Genomic DNA, 15,841 nt, shown 5'->3' with positions numbered 1-15,841 from the left:
CAACATGTCATATTTAGATTCATACTAGAATTTTAATTAAATAAATTGGTATAGAATTGTGCTTGGTTAAAGTGGACAATTTGTTCTCTGAAATGAGTTTTTCTTCTCCTTTTCTGCTGCCTTTTTTTGGATATTTTTGGTGCAGTAAGATTTGAGGAATTCCAGAGCTCAAGTGGTATTCTAGAGATGTGAACAGATGCTTAAACACTGCTGACTCTAAGCACTTCTGTGCAACTCATTTAGCTTTTTTATGTCAGTAGAAAATTGGCAATGGACCTAGTGGCCTGAATATACTTAGGGTTTTACATTACACTGGCAACACTCTATTTAGAGTGGTACCTTTGCAGATGTTAATAAACTCTTAACAGAGTATCAGTAACACATCAACACCATATGAGTAGAGTAGCAGTAGTGAAGCATCTGAATGCATTGAAGTGAATATCTTGAAGAACTTCTGTTGATACATACATACTTAAATGCTGTAGATGTACTTTTAATAAGTTACTTCCATTACGCAAAATCTAACCTCACCCAACAATACCCCAAACCTAACCTTAACCCTTGTGCTAATCCTAACCCTATCCTTAACCTTAATCCAAAACCTTATCGTAACCCTCATTATGTTTTTGATATATTAATTATTATATGTTCATGACAAAAAATGTTCTATATAGCCTTCTACAGCACATTCTCCACTTCCAACCTGAAGAACATTTTCATAATTCAAAGAAGGCTTTAAAAAGTTTCTTTGAATGCTCATGGTTGCAAATACAACCATTTTCTTTACTAAAGAACCCTTGAAGAACCATCATTTTTAAGTGTGTATAATATATCTTATACTGAATGCTAAAATGTTAGTATTTACAATTGGTACTACTAAAAAAGGAAGAAGAAGAAGGAAAAGATGTAAATTTCTGGTATCCAGTCATGTCTTCTAGTTCTTGTAAATCATTAGATTACATTCCTTACGTTTTTTCGAAAAATTCCAGACATGCATCAAAATAACCATTTGGTCTATTTTTTTTTAAATCAACTGAAATATTATTTCTCTCACAGGTGGACTAATCAATGGACAAACAACAGGTAACTGTGCTTTCACACAAGCTTCAATAGACTGACCTGTTTGTAAATTATTTATTTTTTTTTTTTCTTAACATTATTTGCTAAATCTAGACTCTCCAAAGGTAATTCTCCATATACACTATATTTACTTTAGGAATAAGCTTAGTCCATGTTGAGGAAACCACTAATAGTTGTAGATTTAAATAAATCTTTAAAAATGTACTTACATTTATTGGCAGTTTAAATCAACTCTGTTCTTTCTCTGAACACATTTACATTTTGCTGATTTATAGTGATTCTCATTATGTTTGAATGCCAAGACGTAATTTTTTTTGTCTCCATATATTGTGACTAGTTGAAAATGAAATTCTTAAAACAGACCTAAAATATGACTCTGGTTCAAACAGTTCTGTCATTATTGTAGTGAAGATATACCATTTAAGTAGAGATTACATGTAACCAACATGTCATATTTAGATTCATACTAGAATTTTAATTAAATAAATTGGTATATAATTGTGCTTGGTTAAAGTGGACAATTTGTTCTCTGAAATGAGTTTTTCTTCTCCTTTTCTGCCGCCTTTTTTTGGATATTTTTGGTGCAGTAAGATTTGAGGAATTCCAGAGCTCAGGTGGTATTCTAGAGATGTGAACAGATGCTTAAACACTGCTGACTCTAAGCACTTCTGTGCAACTCATTTAGCTTTTTTATGTCAGTTGAAAATTGGCAATGGACCTAGTGGCCTGAATATACTTAGGGTTTTACATTACACTGGCAACACTCTATTTAGAGTGGTACCTTTGCAGATGTTAATAAACTCTTAACAGAGTATCAGTAACACATCAACACCATATGAGTAGAGTAGCAGTAGTGAAGCATCTGAATGCATTGAAGTGAATATCTTGCAGAACTTCTGTTGATACATACATACTTAAATGCTGTAGATGTACTTTTAATAAGTTACTTCCATTACGCAAAATCTAACCTCACCCAACCATACCCCAAACCTAACCTTAACCCTTGTGCTAATCCTAACCCTATCCTTAACCTTAATCCAAAACCTTATCGTAACCCTCATTATGTTTTTGATATATTATTTATTATATGTTCATGACAAAAAATGTTCTATATAGCCTTCTACAGCACATTCTCCACTTCCAACCTGAAGAACATTTTCATAATTCAAAGAAGGCTTTAAAAAGTTTCTTTGAATGCTCATGGTTGCAAATACAACCATTTTCTTTACTAAAGAACCCTTGAAGAACCATCATTTTTAAGTGTGTATAATATATCTTATACTGAATGCTAAAATGTTAGTATTTACAATTGGTACTACTAAAAAAGAAGAAGAAGAAGGAAAAGATGTAAATTTCTGGTATCCAGTCATGTCTTCTAGTTCTTGTAAATCATTAGATTACATTCCTTACGTTTTTCCGAAAAATTCCAGACATGCATCAAAATAACCATTTGGTCTATTTTTTTTTAAATCAACTGAAATATTATTTCTCTCACAGGTGGACTAATCAATGGACAAACAACAGGTAACTGTGCTTTCACACAAGCTTCAATAGACTGACCTGTTTGTAAATTATTTGGGTTTTTTTTTCTTAACACTATTTCCTAAATCTAGACTCTCCAAAGGTAATTCTCCATATACACTATATTTACTTTAGGAATAAGCTTAGTCCATGTTGAGGAAACCACTAATAGTTGTAGATTTAAATAAATCTTTAAAAATGTACTTACATTTATTGGCAGTTTAAATCAACTCTGTTCTTTCTCTGAACACATTTACATTTTGCTGATTTATAGTGATTCTCATTATGTTTGAATGCCAAGACGTAATTTTTTTTGTCTCCATATATTGTGACTAGTTGAAAATGAAATTCTTAAAACAGACCTAAAATATGACTCTGGTTCAAACAGTTCTGTCATTATTGTAGTGAAGATATACCATTTAAGTAGAGATTACATGTAACCAACATGTCATATTTAGATTCATACTAGAATTTTAATTAAATAAATTGGTATATAATTGTGCTTGGTTAAAGTGGACAATTTGTTCTCTGAAATGAGTTTTTCTTCTCCTTTTCTGCTGCCTTTTTTTGGATATTTTTGGTGCAGTAAGATTTGAGGAATTCCAGAGCTCAGGTGGTATTCTAGAGATGTGAACAGATGCTTAAACACTGCTGACTCTAAGCACTTCTGTGCAACTCATTTAGCTTTTTTATGTCAGTAAAATATTGGCAATGGACCTAGTGGCCTGAATATACTTAGGGTTTTACATTACACTGGCAACACTCTATTTAGAGTGGTACCTTTGCAGATGTTAATAAACTCTTAACAGAGTGTCAGTAACACATCAACACCATATGAGTAGAGTAGCAGTAGTGAAGCATCTGAATGCACTGAAGTGAATATCTTGCAGAACTTCTGTTGATACATACATACTTAAATGCTGTAGATGTACTTTTAATAAGTTACTTCCATTACGCAAAATCTAACCTCACCCAACCATACCCCAAACCTAACCTTAACCCTGGTCCTAATCCTAACCCTATCCTTAACCTTAATCCAAAACCTTATCGTAACCCTCATTATGTTTTTGATATATTATTTATTATATGTTCATGACAAAAAATGTTCTATATAGCCTTCTACAGCACATTCTCCACTTCCAACCTGAAGAACATTTTCATAATTCAAAGAAGGCTTTAAAAAGTTTCTTTGAATGCTCATGGTTCCAAATACAACCATTTTCTTTACTAAAGAACCCTTGAAGAACCATCATTTTTAAGTGTGTATAATATATCTTATACTGAATGCTAAAATGTTAGTATTTACAATTGGTACTACTAAAAAAGAAGAAGAAGAAGGAAAAGATGTACATTTCTGGTATCCAGTCATGTCTTCTAGTTCTTGTAAATCATTAGATTACATTCCTTACGTTTTTTCGAAAAATTCCAGACATGCATCAAAATAACCATTTGGTCTATTTTTTTTTAAATCAACTGAAATATTATTTCTCTCACAGGTGGACTAATCAATGGACAAACAACAGGTAACTGTGCTTTCACACAAGCTTCAATAGACTGACCTGTTTGTAAATTATTTGGGTTTTTTTTTCTTAACACTATTTCCTAAATCTAGACTCTCCAAAGGTAATTCTCCATATACACTATATTTACTTTAGGAATAAGCTTAGTCCATGTTGAGGAAACCACTAATAGTTGTAGATTTAAATAAATCTTTAAAAATGTACTTACATTTATTGGCAGTTTAAATCAACTCTGTTCTTTCTCTGAACACATTTACATTTTTCCTGATTTATAGTGATTCTCATTATGTTTGAATGCCAAGACGTAATTTTTTTTGTCTCCATATATTGTGACTAGTTGAAAATGAAATTCTTAAAACAGACCTAAAATATGACTCTGGTTCAAACAGTTCTGTCATTATTGTAGTGAAGATATACCATTTAAGTAGAGATTACATGTAACCAACATGTCATATTTAGATTCATACTAGAATTTTAATTAAATAAATTGGTATATAATTGTGCTTGGTTAAAGTGGACAATTTGTTCTCTGAAATTAGTTTTTCTTCTCCTTTTCTGCCGCCTTTTTTTGGATATTTTTGGTGCAGTAAGATTTGAGGAATTCCAGAGCTCAGGTGGTATTCTAGAGATGTGAACAGATGCTTAAACACTGCTGACTCTAAGCACTTCTGTGCAACTCATTTAGCTTTTTTATGTCAGTTGAAAATTGGCAATGGACCTAGTGGCCTGAATATACTTAGGGTTTTACATTACACTGGCAACACTCTATTTAGAGTGGTACCTTTGCAGATGTTAATAAACTCTTAACAGAGTATCAGTAACACATCAACACCATATGAGTAGAGTAGCAGTAGTGAAGCATCTGAATGCATTGAAGTGAATATCTTGCAGAACTTCTGTTGATACATACATACTTAAATGCTGTAGATGTACTTTTAATAAGTTACTTCCATTACGCAAAATCTAACCTCACCCAACCATACCCCAAACCTAACCTTAACCCTGGTCCTAATCCTAACCCTATCCTTAACCTTAATCCAAAACCTTATCGTAACCCTCATTATGTTTTTGATATATTATTTATTATATGTTCATAACAAAAAATGTTCTATATAGCCTTCTACAGCACATTCTCCACTTCCAACCTGAAGAACATTTTCATAATTCAAAGAAGGCTTTAAAAAGTTTCTTTGAATGCTCATGGTTCCAAATACAACCATTTTCTTTACTAAAGAACCCTTGAAGAACCATCATTTTTAAGTGTGTATAATATATCTTATACTGAATGCTAAAATGTTAGTATTTACAATTGGTACTACTAAAAAAGAAGAAGAAGAAGAAGGAAAAGATGTACATTTCTGGTATCCAGTTATGTCTTCTAGTTCTTGTAAATCATTAGATTACATTCCTTACGTTTTTTCGAAAAATTCCAGACATGCATCAAAATAACCATTTGGTCTATTTTTTTTAAATCAACTGAAATATTATTTCTCTCACAGGTGGACTAATCAATGGACAAACAACAGGTAACTGTGCTTTCACACAAGCTTCAATAGACTGACCTGTTTGTAAATTATTTGGGTTTTTTTTTCTTACCATTATTTGCTAAATCTAGACTCTCCAAAGGTAATTCTCCATATACACTATATTTACTTTAGGAATAAGCTTAGTCCATGTTGAGGAAACCACTAATAGTTGTAGATTTAAATAAATCTTTAAAAATGTACTTACATTTATTGGCAGTTTAAATCAACTCTGTTCTTTCTCTGAACACATTTACATTTTGCTGATTTATAGTGATTCTCATTATGTTTGAATGCCAAGACGTAATTTTTTTTGTCTCCATATATTGTGACTAGTTGAAAATGAAATTCTTAAAACAGACCTAAAATATGACTCTGGTTCAAACAGTTCTGTCATTATTGTAGTGAAGATATACCATTTAAGTAGAGATTACATGTAACCAACATGTCATATTTAGATTCATACTAGAATTTTAATTAAATAAATTGGTATAGAATTGTGCTTGGTTAAAGTGGACAATTTGTTTTCTGAAATGAGTTCTTCTTCTCCTTTTCTGCCGCCTTTTTTTGGATATTTTGGTGCAGTAAGATTTGAGGAATTCCAGAGCTCAGGTGCTATTCTAGAGATGTGAACAGATGCTTAAACACTGCTTACTCTAAGCACTTCTGTGCAACTCATTTAGCTTTTTTCTGTCAGTTGAAAATTGGCAATGGACCTAGTGGGCTGAATATACTTAGGGTTTTACATTACACTGGCAACACTATTTAGAGTGGTACCTTTGCAGATGTTAATAAACTCTTAACAGAGTATCAGTAACACATCAACACCATATGAGTAGAGTAGCAGTAGTGAAGCATCTGAACGCATTGAAGTGAATATCTTGCAGAACTGTTGATACATACATACTTAAATGCTGTAGATGTACTTTTAATAAGTTACTTCCATTACGCAAAATCTAACCTCACCCAACCATACCCCAAACCTAACCTTAACCCTGGTCCTAATCCTAACCCTATCCTTAACCTTAATCCAAAACCTTATCGTAACCCTCATTATGTTTTTGATATATTATTTATTATATGTTCATGACAAAAAAATTTCTATATAGCCTTCTACAGCACATTCTCCACTTCCAACCTGAAGAACATTTTCATAATTCAAAGAAGGCTTTAAAAAGTTTCTTTGAATGCTCATGGTTGCAAATACAACCATTTTCTTTACTAAAGAACCCTTGAAGAACCATCATTTTTAAGTGTGTATAATATATCTTATACTGAATGCTAAAATGTTAGTATTTACAATTGGTACTACTAAAAAAGAAGAAGAAGAAGAAGGAAAAGATGTAAATTTCTGGTATCCAGTTATGTCTTCTAGTTCTTGTAAATCATTAGATTACATTCCTTACGTTTTTTCGAAAAATTCCAGACATGCATCAAAATATTTTTGGGTCACTTCAAGCTTACGGCTAAACCTGACTCTTCCTTTGATTGTGTTGCTAAGTAAAACCCCCGGCATTTATGGAATGAATCCTATGTTTGAATCACTAGCAGATCAGAAGGTTTTCTTTAAAAATGCATTTAGCTACAAATTGCTGATTATCTGTAAAAAATGTAACTGTAATCTCGGCCAGAGGATTACTAATTTAAAGAAACAAAGTCTGATTACTTTTCATTACTTTTGGATTCATTTTTCTTAATTATGAAGACATACAACTAAATAAAGACATGTCTGTTTCAACAAAGATGTAACACGAAGTGAACAGGAAAACTGCTGTTTTATGCCACTAAATGAGAGATCATAGGTGATGTAATTGTCTGCACTTTATGGGTGCTGGATCTCCCTTTGCAAGTCAGGTATTCAAATAATTACGATGTTCAACTACAGAGACGGTAGACTTAAGCAGCTGACAGTGTAGTTTGTTTAATTTTAGACAAGTATACTTGTGAGCAGTGAAGTTGTTCTTTGAACTTCTGTTTGGACTGAAGTCACTGCTTGTCATTTCTGGACAGTTTTGGCAAGTCACACAAATTGAGATAAGATGACATACAACACATTTCAAAGGCATTAACTTCACACAAAAATTGCAGCAAGACCCTCCTCCCTTTATTCCAAAATGAAAGACAAATAAACATAATTGAAAAGGCCAACTTTGACGGAAGATGATAAGTTTGTGTGTATGTGGTTTGAATGTAACCTGGCTGGAAAACACGTAGTAAGACACTTAACCCCCAACTGCTTCCCGGGCACTGCGAATTGGGCTGCCCTCCGCTCCGGGCAGGTGACCCTCACTGCCCCTAGAGTGTGTGTGTGTGTGTGTGTGCTCACTACATTTACATTTATGGCATTTAGCTGACGCTCTTATCCAGAGCGACTTACAATTTGATCATTTTACACAGGTAGGCCAAGGTGGTGTTAGGAGTCTTGCCCAAGGACCCTTAATGGTATAGTGTAGGGTGCTTGCCCTAGTCGGGGATTGAACTCCAGTCTACAGCATAGAAGGCAGAGGTGTTAACCACTACACTAAACAACCAACTAACTACACTCTACACTAGAGTGTAGAGTTCCCGGATGGATTAAATGCGAAGGTGAAATTTCCCCGTTGTGGGACTAATAAGGGTCTCTTAATCTGGTTACTATTTTTTTACTGCAACTGTACTGGAATTCAGTTCCATTTTTTAACAACCTGATTACATAATGCCATTACATGTATTCAGTGAACACTCAACCCTGATGAGTAGTAATTAGATAATTCCTTTTTAATTAGATGAGTATATATATATATATATATATATATATATATATATATATATATATATATATATATATTTTATTTTATTTTTTTCCCATTTTGTTCCATTAAAATGTTACCATATAAAATATGTAAGTACATTTTATAGTAACTGAAAAAGTCCTATATAAGCAAAATTAAGTGTCAAACTTAAGTGTCAAAATTAAGTGTCAAACAAAAAATAAATAAATAAATAAATAAAGGATGATAAACAGCATCAAATGCAGAACATAAGCCTAGCAGAACATATTCAAATTTTAGAATTTAACAGTCACCCAAAACAGAATTACCATAAGAGGTCATTAGTTGTTCTGAAAAGTGCAACTGAAAGTCTTGTAATTTTGTTACATATCACAAACTCTTTGTTTTGTGTCAAAATAGGCCTTTTTAATTTCTGAAAATGTCAAAAGAATCATTTAGACTTTTTTCTTCTGGAGGAGGGTCCTGTTGCCAGAAGAGAGTGCTGGAAAATATTTGTAATTTGACTGTAACTACATAACTACACAGGAACTGTCCACTTATTTTGAAGAGTAACATATTTACAGTTGCTGTGGGATATTTGTATTGTAACATTGTAACGTAACACAAACCTAAATTTGCATTTCTTGGGCACATTCTCTCAATTTATGTGAATACAAACCTCCAGATATAATTAGAAAATTCTGATTATAGTGGTTTACCTTATACTAGATGTGTAGCTACATAAGAGAGATTTGTTACATTTGTGTAATTGCAGAAGTTGAATTTATGTAAAACATCTGTAACAGTGAATACATCTCTGGTGGTTTCACTGTTGTTGCAAGTACTGTAACTTATGTAACTACATAGTTATTAAAGACACTTGGAATAAAGAAGGACTATTCCAACTGCTAGGACACCTTTGCTGCTGGTTTGAGCTAATTGGAGTTCCTAGTGGGGAGGATTTTCTTCCACTTTCTGGACCTGAATTTATCACCTGGGATAAATGGCAAGACCTCAAAAGCAAAGTCTATCAGGAACAGTGTAGAATATTCACTCTAACATTTTCACCGCTTTAAAGAAAATCAGACCTGAAAAGTATTCTGCTCTTGTTGAGCGTAGCCAAACCCCCTCCTTTATTTGTTTTCAGCATTATGGTGCTCATTTTAGCACAGTGTATTTGTTGAGACATCGCCAGAGCCGTGTGTCTGGACATTTCACGCAAGGCAGTGATGTCTATATCAGTGTCATTTTTGGTCCCAATTGTAGGAGAGTTTAACATGGTGTGATGTAACCAGATGAATTTGACGCTTGCGGTACAAATAAAACTCATAACAGGCAACCAAATCCAAAGGGGCAGAGACTAGCAGACAAAGTCAAAAAATTCCAGACAGACAAAACAATAACAAGAAGGCAATCAGAAAAAACACTCAGTAGCTCTCACTCAAAGAAGCAATACCTCACAAAGTAACTAGTCTAAAAGCCCGGGCTTTATACTACATCTAACTAGACACATGACTGGAAAGAATAGGTGTACAAGATTAGTATTCAGGAATAAGATTGATGATTGGAGTGCTGAGAACTGTCATCGGCCTTGTGATCCCCCAGAAGGTTCTGGGAGATGGAGTTTGTGAGCGTCTCAGAGCCAGAGTGATGTGTGACATATGGCAGTGTTTTTCCTGAAGCCATTTGTTCTGAGGAGGTGCTTACAGTAAACCTATCAAACTCTTTAGATATAACAAATGACTTTCAAGTAGAATAAATCAAGGAATCTTACAAAAAAGTGATGAAGAAACATGATCAGACTAGCATTTGTCAAAACTCAAAATATTGATAATAAGTTATCTTACAGTTAATCTTACAATATCAATAATGTTTCTTTCAAATCAAAATAGGTATCAGTGCCAATTTCACTGAAAATGAATGCAATGTTCCATATTAAGTAACTTTATGAGAACAGTATGTGATTCATACTATCCATCTATCCATCTTCCAAGCCGCTTCTCTGTCAGGGTCGTGGGGGGGTGCTGGAGCCTATCCCAGCAGTCATCGGGCGGAGTGATTCATACTAGTTAAAGTTGATTCTCAGCACAGCAGCTAAGAGTTAAAACTGCTAAAAGACATAACAGATCAGACCTGGGTTTCCTGAAGGCATCTCAGCTAAACAAGTATGATTGTACAGTGAGCTTCACATTTAAGTTTAAGGATCAGGAAAAGTTACAAGGTGTACAGTAGGGCCTTCTGTATGTGTAGGAAGTCAAATACAAGTTGTTCAATTATTCCACCAAAAATTTCACCAATTATTACACCAAGTCCACTTTCTGTCAGTATAAAAATGATGGATTAAAAAGGGAGCTGGGCATGGGCTCCCCATCCCTGCAACAATAATGCTAAATTCATTTAGCGTTTTCATGTGAATTTCATGTGTTATAGTAGTGCCAAGTCAATGGTGGTGTATTACACTTGGTTTAAATAATACTTAGTCCAGCTGTGAAATTTGATATAAGGCAAAGAGGGCCAGCACCAGGATATCATTTAGTGGGGCAACCAACATGATCTACTAAACCAACTCTTTTGCACTACCGTAACTCTATGTTTGTGTTTTGATCATAACTGTTTTAAGTAAAAATATATTTAAATCTTTTATATGTACACACACACAATTTAGATGCATTTGTACTGCCAGGTGAACTGTGTTGAATTTGTATCTAACAAACCAAGATTGGACATATGGCTACAGCTAGAAATAGTGCATACAATTGATTGTTGTAATGATGAAAGCAATGAGGCTGGATTGAAGTGCAAAATGTGTATTAGCTGATGAATAGAATAGCAGCAGCAACAAAAGGGGTCACATAAACAATGACAAAGGGACTGTGCAAACACAGGGGTATAAATTCACTAGGAAGCAACAAGAAAAATCTGGAGCTAATGAGAGAGCAGGGCTACAAACTGCACACAGGTGAGACAGATGACAAGGAGGCAGGAACGGGCAGGGACAAAGACCAAAACAAAAAACAAAAGTACATGGTAAAGCACACAAGGGAAGATAAACACAGGCAGATGCTGACAGAACCAAAGAAAGACAATGGTAGGGCAAAGCAGGATGTCACAGTCATGTACAAACTTAGTAGTATGCTTGTGCTGGAACATGGTAACCAAAGATCTGGCGTTACATTAAAAAATGTGAAGGTGTTTACTTAGCATTAAATGTCCATTTATCTTTTAAAAGAATTATATTTATGACAGAATTCTTTAATCAGGTTACCGTGTTACAACACAAACATTCCACAGTAACTTTATAAAAAAGTTACCCTTTAAAATAAGGTAAATACAATTAAAGTCCACCACTATTATTATATTATAAAACATTTAGTTCAATTATTAATAGTTCACTAATATTTGAAAGAAAAAAGTTTGAATGAAGTAATATAAACATCATTTAAATATCAGTTGAAGACATTAATAGGTTTATTCTGGCATGCTAATTAATTCTACTTACATTAAATGTATGTGTCAGGTCATTTCTACCCATATGGAGTTGGACCTGGAGACACAGTGAACGCACTGTCAGATGATGGAACCTCATCTGCCATCTCTCTTCTGCGTCCGTTTGTATTCTTTGGAAGGACATATAACACAATATATGTAAGTCAAAAATCTCTTTTTGTATCTAGAGCAGCTGGCTAAGAGTTAATAGTCCCATGATAGTGATAGTGTGCATCTGTTCATCAATTACAATGCAGTTATTACTGCTTTACATTTTTATTAGCTTGTTTTGTGTTGTTTTTGGTGTGATGGCTGAGAGGCTCTTCATTATGGTAGCTGACTTTTACTGGGACATAAGAAAAAACATATTTCACTAGTAGTAGGGTCTCTTAGACAGTAGACAATTTTCACCACAGTAGTGTACTTTGACTTTATCACATTATTATTATTACCGTTATCATTATTATTATTATTATTATTGTTGTTGTTATTGTTGTTATAACATATGCAAGTTAATCATTTGGTATTCAAACCAACTTTATATCCCTCTGTATTTGAGGTTTAACATTTTTTTATGCTAAACTTGCTAGAGACCTTGCTAGAGTTTTTAGAGTTTTTAATGCATGGTGAGAATTTCAATGTATTTTTAAAGCTTAGATCATTTTTTATTTAATAATCAGGCTATATCTTGCAGACACTGGTCTGACACTGTGTTTCAATCTTAGGCAATATAACTTAATTAATCTTGTGTGTTATCTAATATTCATATATACTATATTGATATAGACCCAGTTACAGCAGAAGATGGGGTGGGGGGAGGTAATATTTAAGAAGCTTTCTGAGAGCAAAAACATTTTTTTATAATTATTGCTATTTTTCATTTGTAACCACTCTTCTACTGATATACCCCACTTTTATTTTGATATCAGAAAAAGGATTTGAACTATATAACCTCACAAATGAGTGATTCTTAAAATCTGTTTCTCCTGAAGGTCAACAACAATGGACACTTAACTTTTGACCAGCCATGGTACAGTTACATCCCCTACCAGTTTCCTACTAGTGGTGGACGAGACATCATTGCTCCATTCTGGACAGACCTTGATAATCGTAATAATGGTGTCATCTCTTATAAGCAATACTCTTCTGGCAGTGTTCTCACACAGGCTACCCAGAACATTAACCAGTATTTCCCTCAGCTGCAATTCACTGCAACTTCAGTCCTTGTTGCAACTTGGGATAGAATAGCTTACTATCCTGTCTCAGGCACGGTAAGAGACTGTTCTCAAAATTATAACTCATGAAATTACAATTGTAGGCTGATTTCCTAACAATTGACCAAAACTGATTATGACAGCTGTGGTACTATAAACTACATGTTGAAATTTTTTTTTGTTTTTGACAAACTAAGATTCTTTTTAGTGCTGTGTCATATGCTTTTGAAAACTGACATTTTTCAGGAAACAACTTTCCAAGCAGTTTTGATTTCAGATGGACAATTCTCATTCGTACTGATGAACTATGGCCAAATTGCTCCTACAAGCCGTGCTGTACAGGTGAACATAATTTGGTAACAATAGCCCAATATTTTAGTATAATCTTCGGAACTGTTCGGTAAAAACTTTTCTCCTTTGAAATTAATAGGCTGGTTATGACACAGATGACTCCAGCTACTACTTCTCAATTCCTGGGTCCTTTCAGTACAACTACAGTGTCTTTACATACAGCTCCAACGTCAATGTCACAGGCAGATGGGCCTTCCGTGTGGATCGTGGCACACGAGGATGTCAATTTAACAGTAATGTCACAAAGATTAAATTATTTAAACAGGTATTCATGTGTGTATAAGGACATAAAAGTATACAAGCACTGAAAGTAAAGCACCTCAATAGGCCCACAATGGAACTGTCCTTAGCTTTAATTGTGGTGCTTATTGATAATTGTAATTTGGTATGTTCTTTTCAAAAGACTCCTCTCCTCAAAAAACAAACAAACAAACAAAAAGAGTAAATAATTATGATAAACTTTTGAAAATCAGGATCAAATTCATGCATCAGCTAGCACATGGAACCTGAGTGAATTCTTTTTTTCTGGCAGATATCCGCATATCACAAGGCTCTTCATTCTGGACAGATGCCACTTGCCAGCAAAGGTGCACCTGCACTCAATTGGGTATCCAGTGCAGCTCACAGCCCTGCACCTTCTCTCAAGCCTGCCGCCCTGCTGCTTTCCAGTATAGCTGCCAAAATATTCAACGCAGAACCTGCACCATTTCTGGTGACCCCCACTACTACACATTCGATAACCAGATCTTTCATTTTCAAGGGACGTGCACCTACGTCTTGTCTGAGGTTCAGTTTTAAACAGTCTTTTCTTTATTTTTGTGGGTTTAATGACTGTGATGTCTACATTTAAAACTAAGATATTTTATTTCTGTGCAGGCCTGTGATGATAGGTTGCCTTACTATCGTATTGAAGGAAAGAATGAACATCGAGGTAGCACACGTGTGGCATGGACACGCATGGTCAGGATATTTGTCTATAATCAAGTATTGGAATTGGTGAAAGACTATCGATATCAGGCCAAGGTCCGCATCTTGTCATCATTTCATCACTTCAATGAAAGGGGGGAAAGTATACTTTTTATTGACATTTTTTCCTTTTGCCTCTCCAGGTAAACGGGACCTTCACAACAATACCGTTCAGCCTCCGCAATGGCTCCATTCAAGTCTACCAGTCAGGCTTTTCTGTGGCCGTCAGTACAGATTTTGGCTTAGTTGTTACATATGATGCATATTCCTATGTGACCATCAATGTGCCTTTTGACTATCAGAATACCACATGTGGACTGTGTGGCAATTTCAACTACCGCCCAGAAGATGACTATCGTACACCTTCAGGACGGGTCTTGACCTCAGATTTAGAATTTGCAAACTCTTGGAAGGCAGAGGGGGACACAGACCCTGGTTGTCAAAATACACAGTGCTCAGGTCTCACGTGTGCTGCTTGTACCACTAATCAGGTACTTCTCTACGGTAGCTCAAACTATTGTGGAATCCTGGCACTTTCTACTGGCCCTTTTACCTCTTGCCACTCAAGCCTGTCTCCCCAGACCTTTGTAGAAAACTGTATCTACGATCTTTGTGTGGGAGGAGGTTATCGGCCAATCTTGTGCCAGGCACTTGGTGTGTATGGTGCTCAGTGCCAGCAGCAGGGCATTCAGCTAGGCCAGTGGCGAAGTCAAGGGTTCTGTGGTAGGTCGCATAACTGTTTCTTATTTACTGTATGAAGGATAAAGACAGGAAAAGCCTTACTTATAGGTTAAGATTATAGCACAACAAACCATTCTTTTTCCTTCCATATACTTTCAGAAATCCCGTGCCCTGAGCACAGTCACTTTGTTTCCCAGGGAACAGGCTGCCCTGCAACATGCAGTAACCCTTCTGCTCCTGTAAACTGCCCCTTGCCAAGCCAAGAGAGCTGTGTCTGTGATACTGGATATGTCCTAAGTGCTGGAGCATGTGTTTCTTTAGCTAGCTGTGGCTGCACATTTGAAGGATTCTACTATGCCAACGGTCAATCAGTGGTGTTGGACGAGAACTGTAGGCGACTGTGTACCTGTAACAACACGGTAATGACCTGTCAAAATCACCAGTGTGGTTCACATGAGACGTGTACAATCTATAACGGAGTGAGGGGCTGTAAGCCGATAAGTTATTCCACCTGTTGGGTTGAAGGACCAGACTCATATCACACCTTTGATGGACTGACTTTCAGCTATCCAGGAGCCTGTGGGCTTACCCTCTCTAGGGTGATGGGACTGTCCCCACTACCTAACTTTGCAGTAACAGTGCAAAAACAGCCCACAGGTCTTCATACCTTTTCCAGATTGCTGAGGTTTGAGGCAGAGGGAACTCAGGTCTCCATAGAAATGGGATCAGGAGGAATAGCAAGGGTAAAC

At 35.2% G+C, this 15,841-nt stretch overlaps 1 protein-coding gene across 1 annotated transcript in view; it reads left to right on the top strand.

Moving 5' to 3' along the window:
* The window catches only part of LOC108438326 (alpha-tectorin-like), a 47,176-nt gene that overhangs the window by 16,295 nt on the left and 15,040 nt on the right, over nucleotides 1-15,841 (top strand). Inside the window, exons 4-11 of the mRNA XM_037541628.1 lie at nucleotides 11,912-12,039; nucleotides 12,873-13,151; nucleotides 13,341-13,436; nucleotides 13,525-13,678; nucleotides 13,978-14,231; nucleotides 14,322-14,468; nucleotides 14,555-15,134; nucleotides 15,252-15,835. Coding sequence (XP_037397525.1) covers nucleotides 11,912-12,039; nucleotides 12,873-13,151; nucleotides 13,341-13,436; nucleotides 13,525-13,678; nucleotides 13,978-14,231; nucleotides 14,322-14,468; nucleotides 14,555-15,134; nucleotides 15,252-15,835 — 2,222 coding nt within the window. The remainder of the gene's footprint in view (nucleotides 1-11,911; nucleotides 12,040-12,872; nucleotides 13,152-13,340; nucleotides 13,437-13,524; nucleotides 13,679-13,977; nucleotides 14,232-14,321; nucleotides 14,469-14,554; nucleotides 15,135-15,251; nucleotides 15,836-15,841) is intronic.

This window comes from Pygocentrus nattereri, chromosome 1, assembly GCF_015220715.1.
Source record: "Pygocentrus nattereri isolate fPygNat1 chromosome 1, fPygNat1.pri, whole genome shotgun sequence".
In the NCBI taxonomy this organism is placed as follows: domain Eukaryota; kingdom Metazoa; phylum Chordata; class Actinopteri; order Characiformes; family Serrasalmidae; genus Pygocentrus; species Pygocentrus nattereri.
This window is presented reverse-complemented; position numbering and strand designations above follow the sequence as displayed.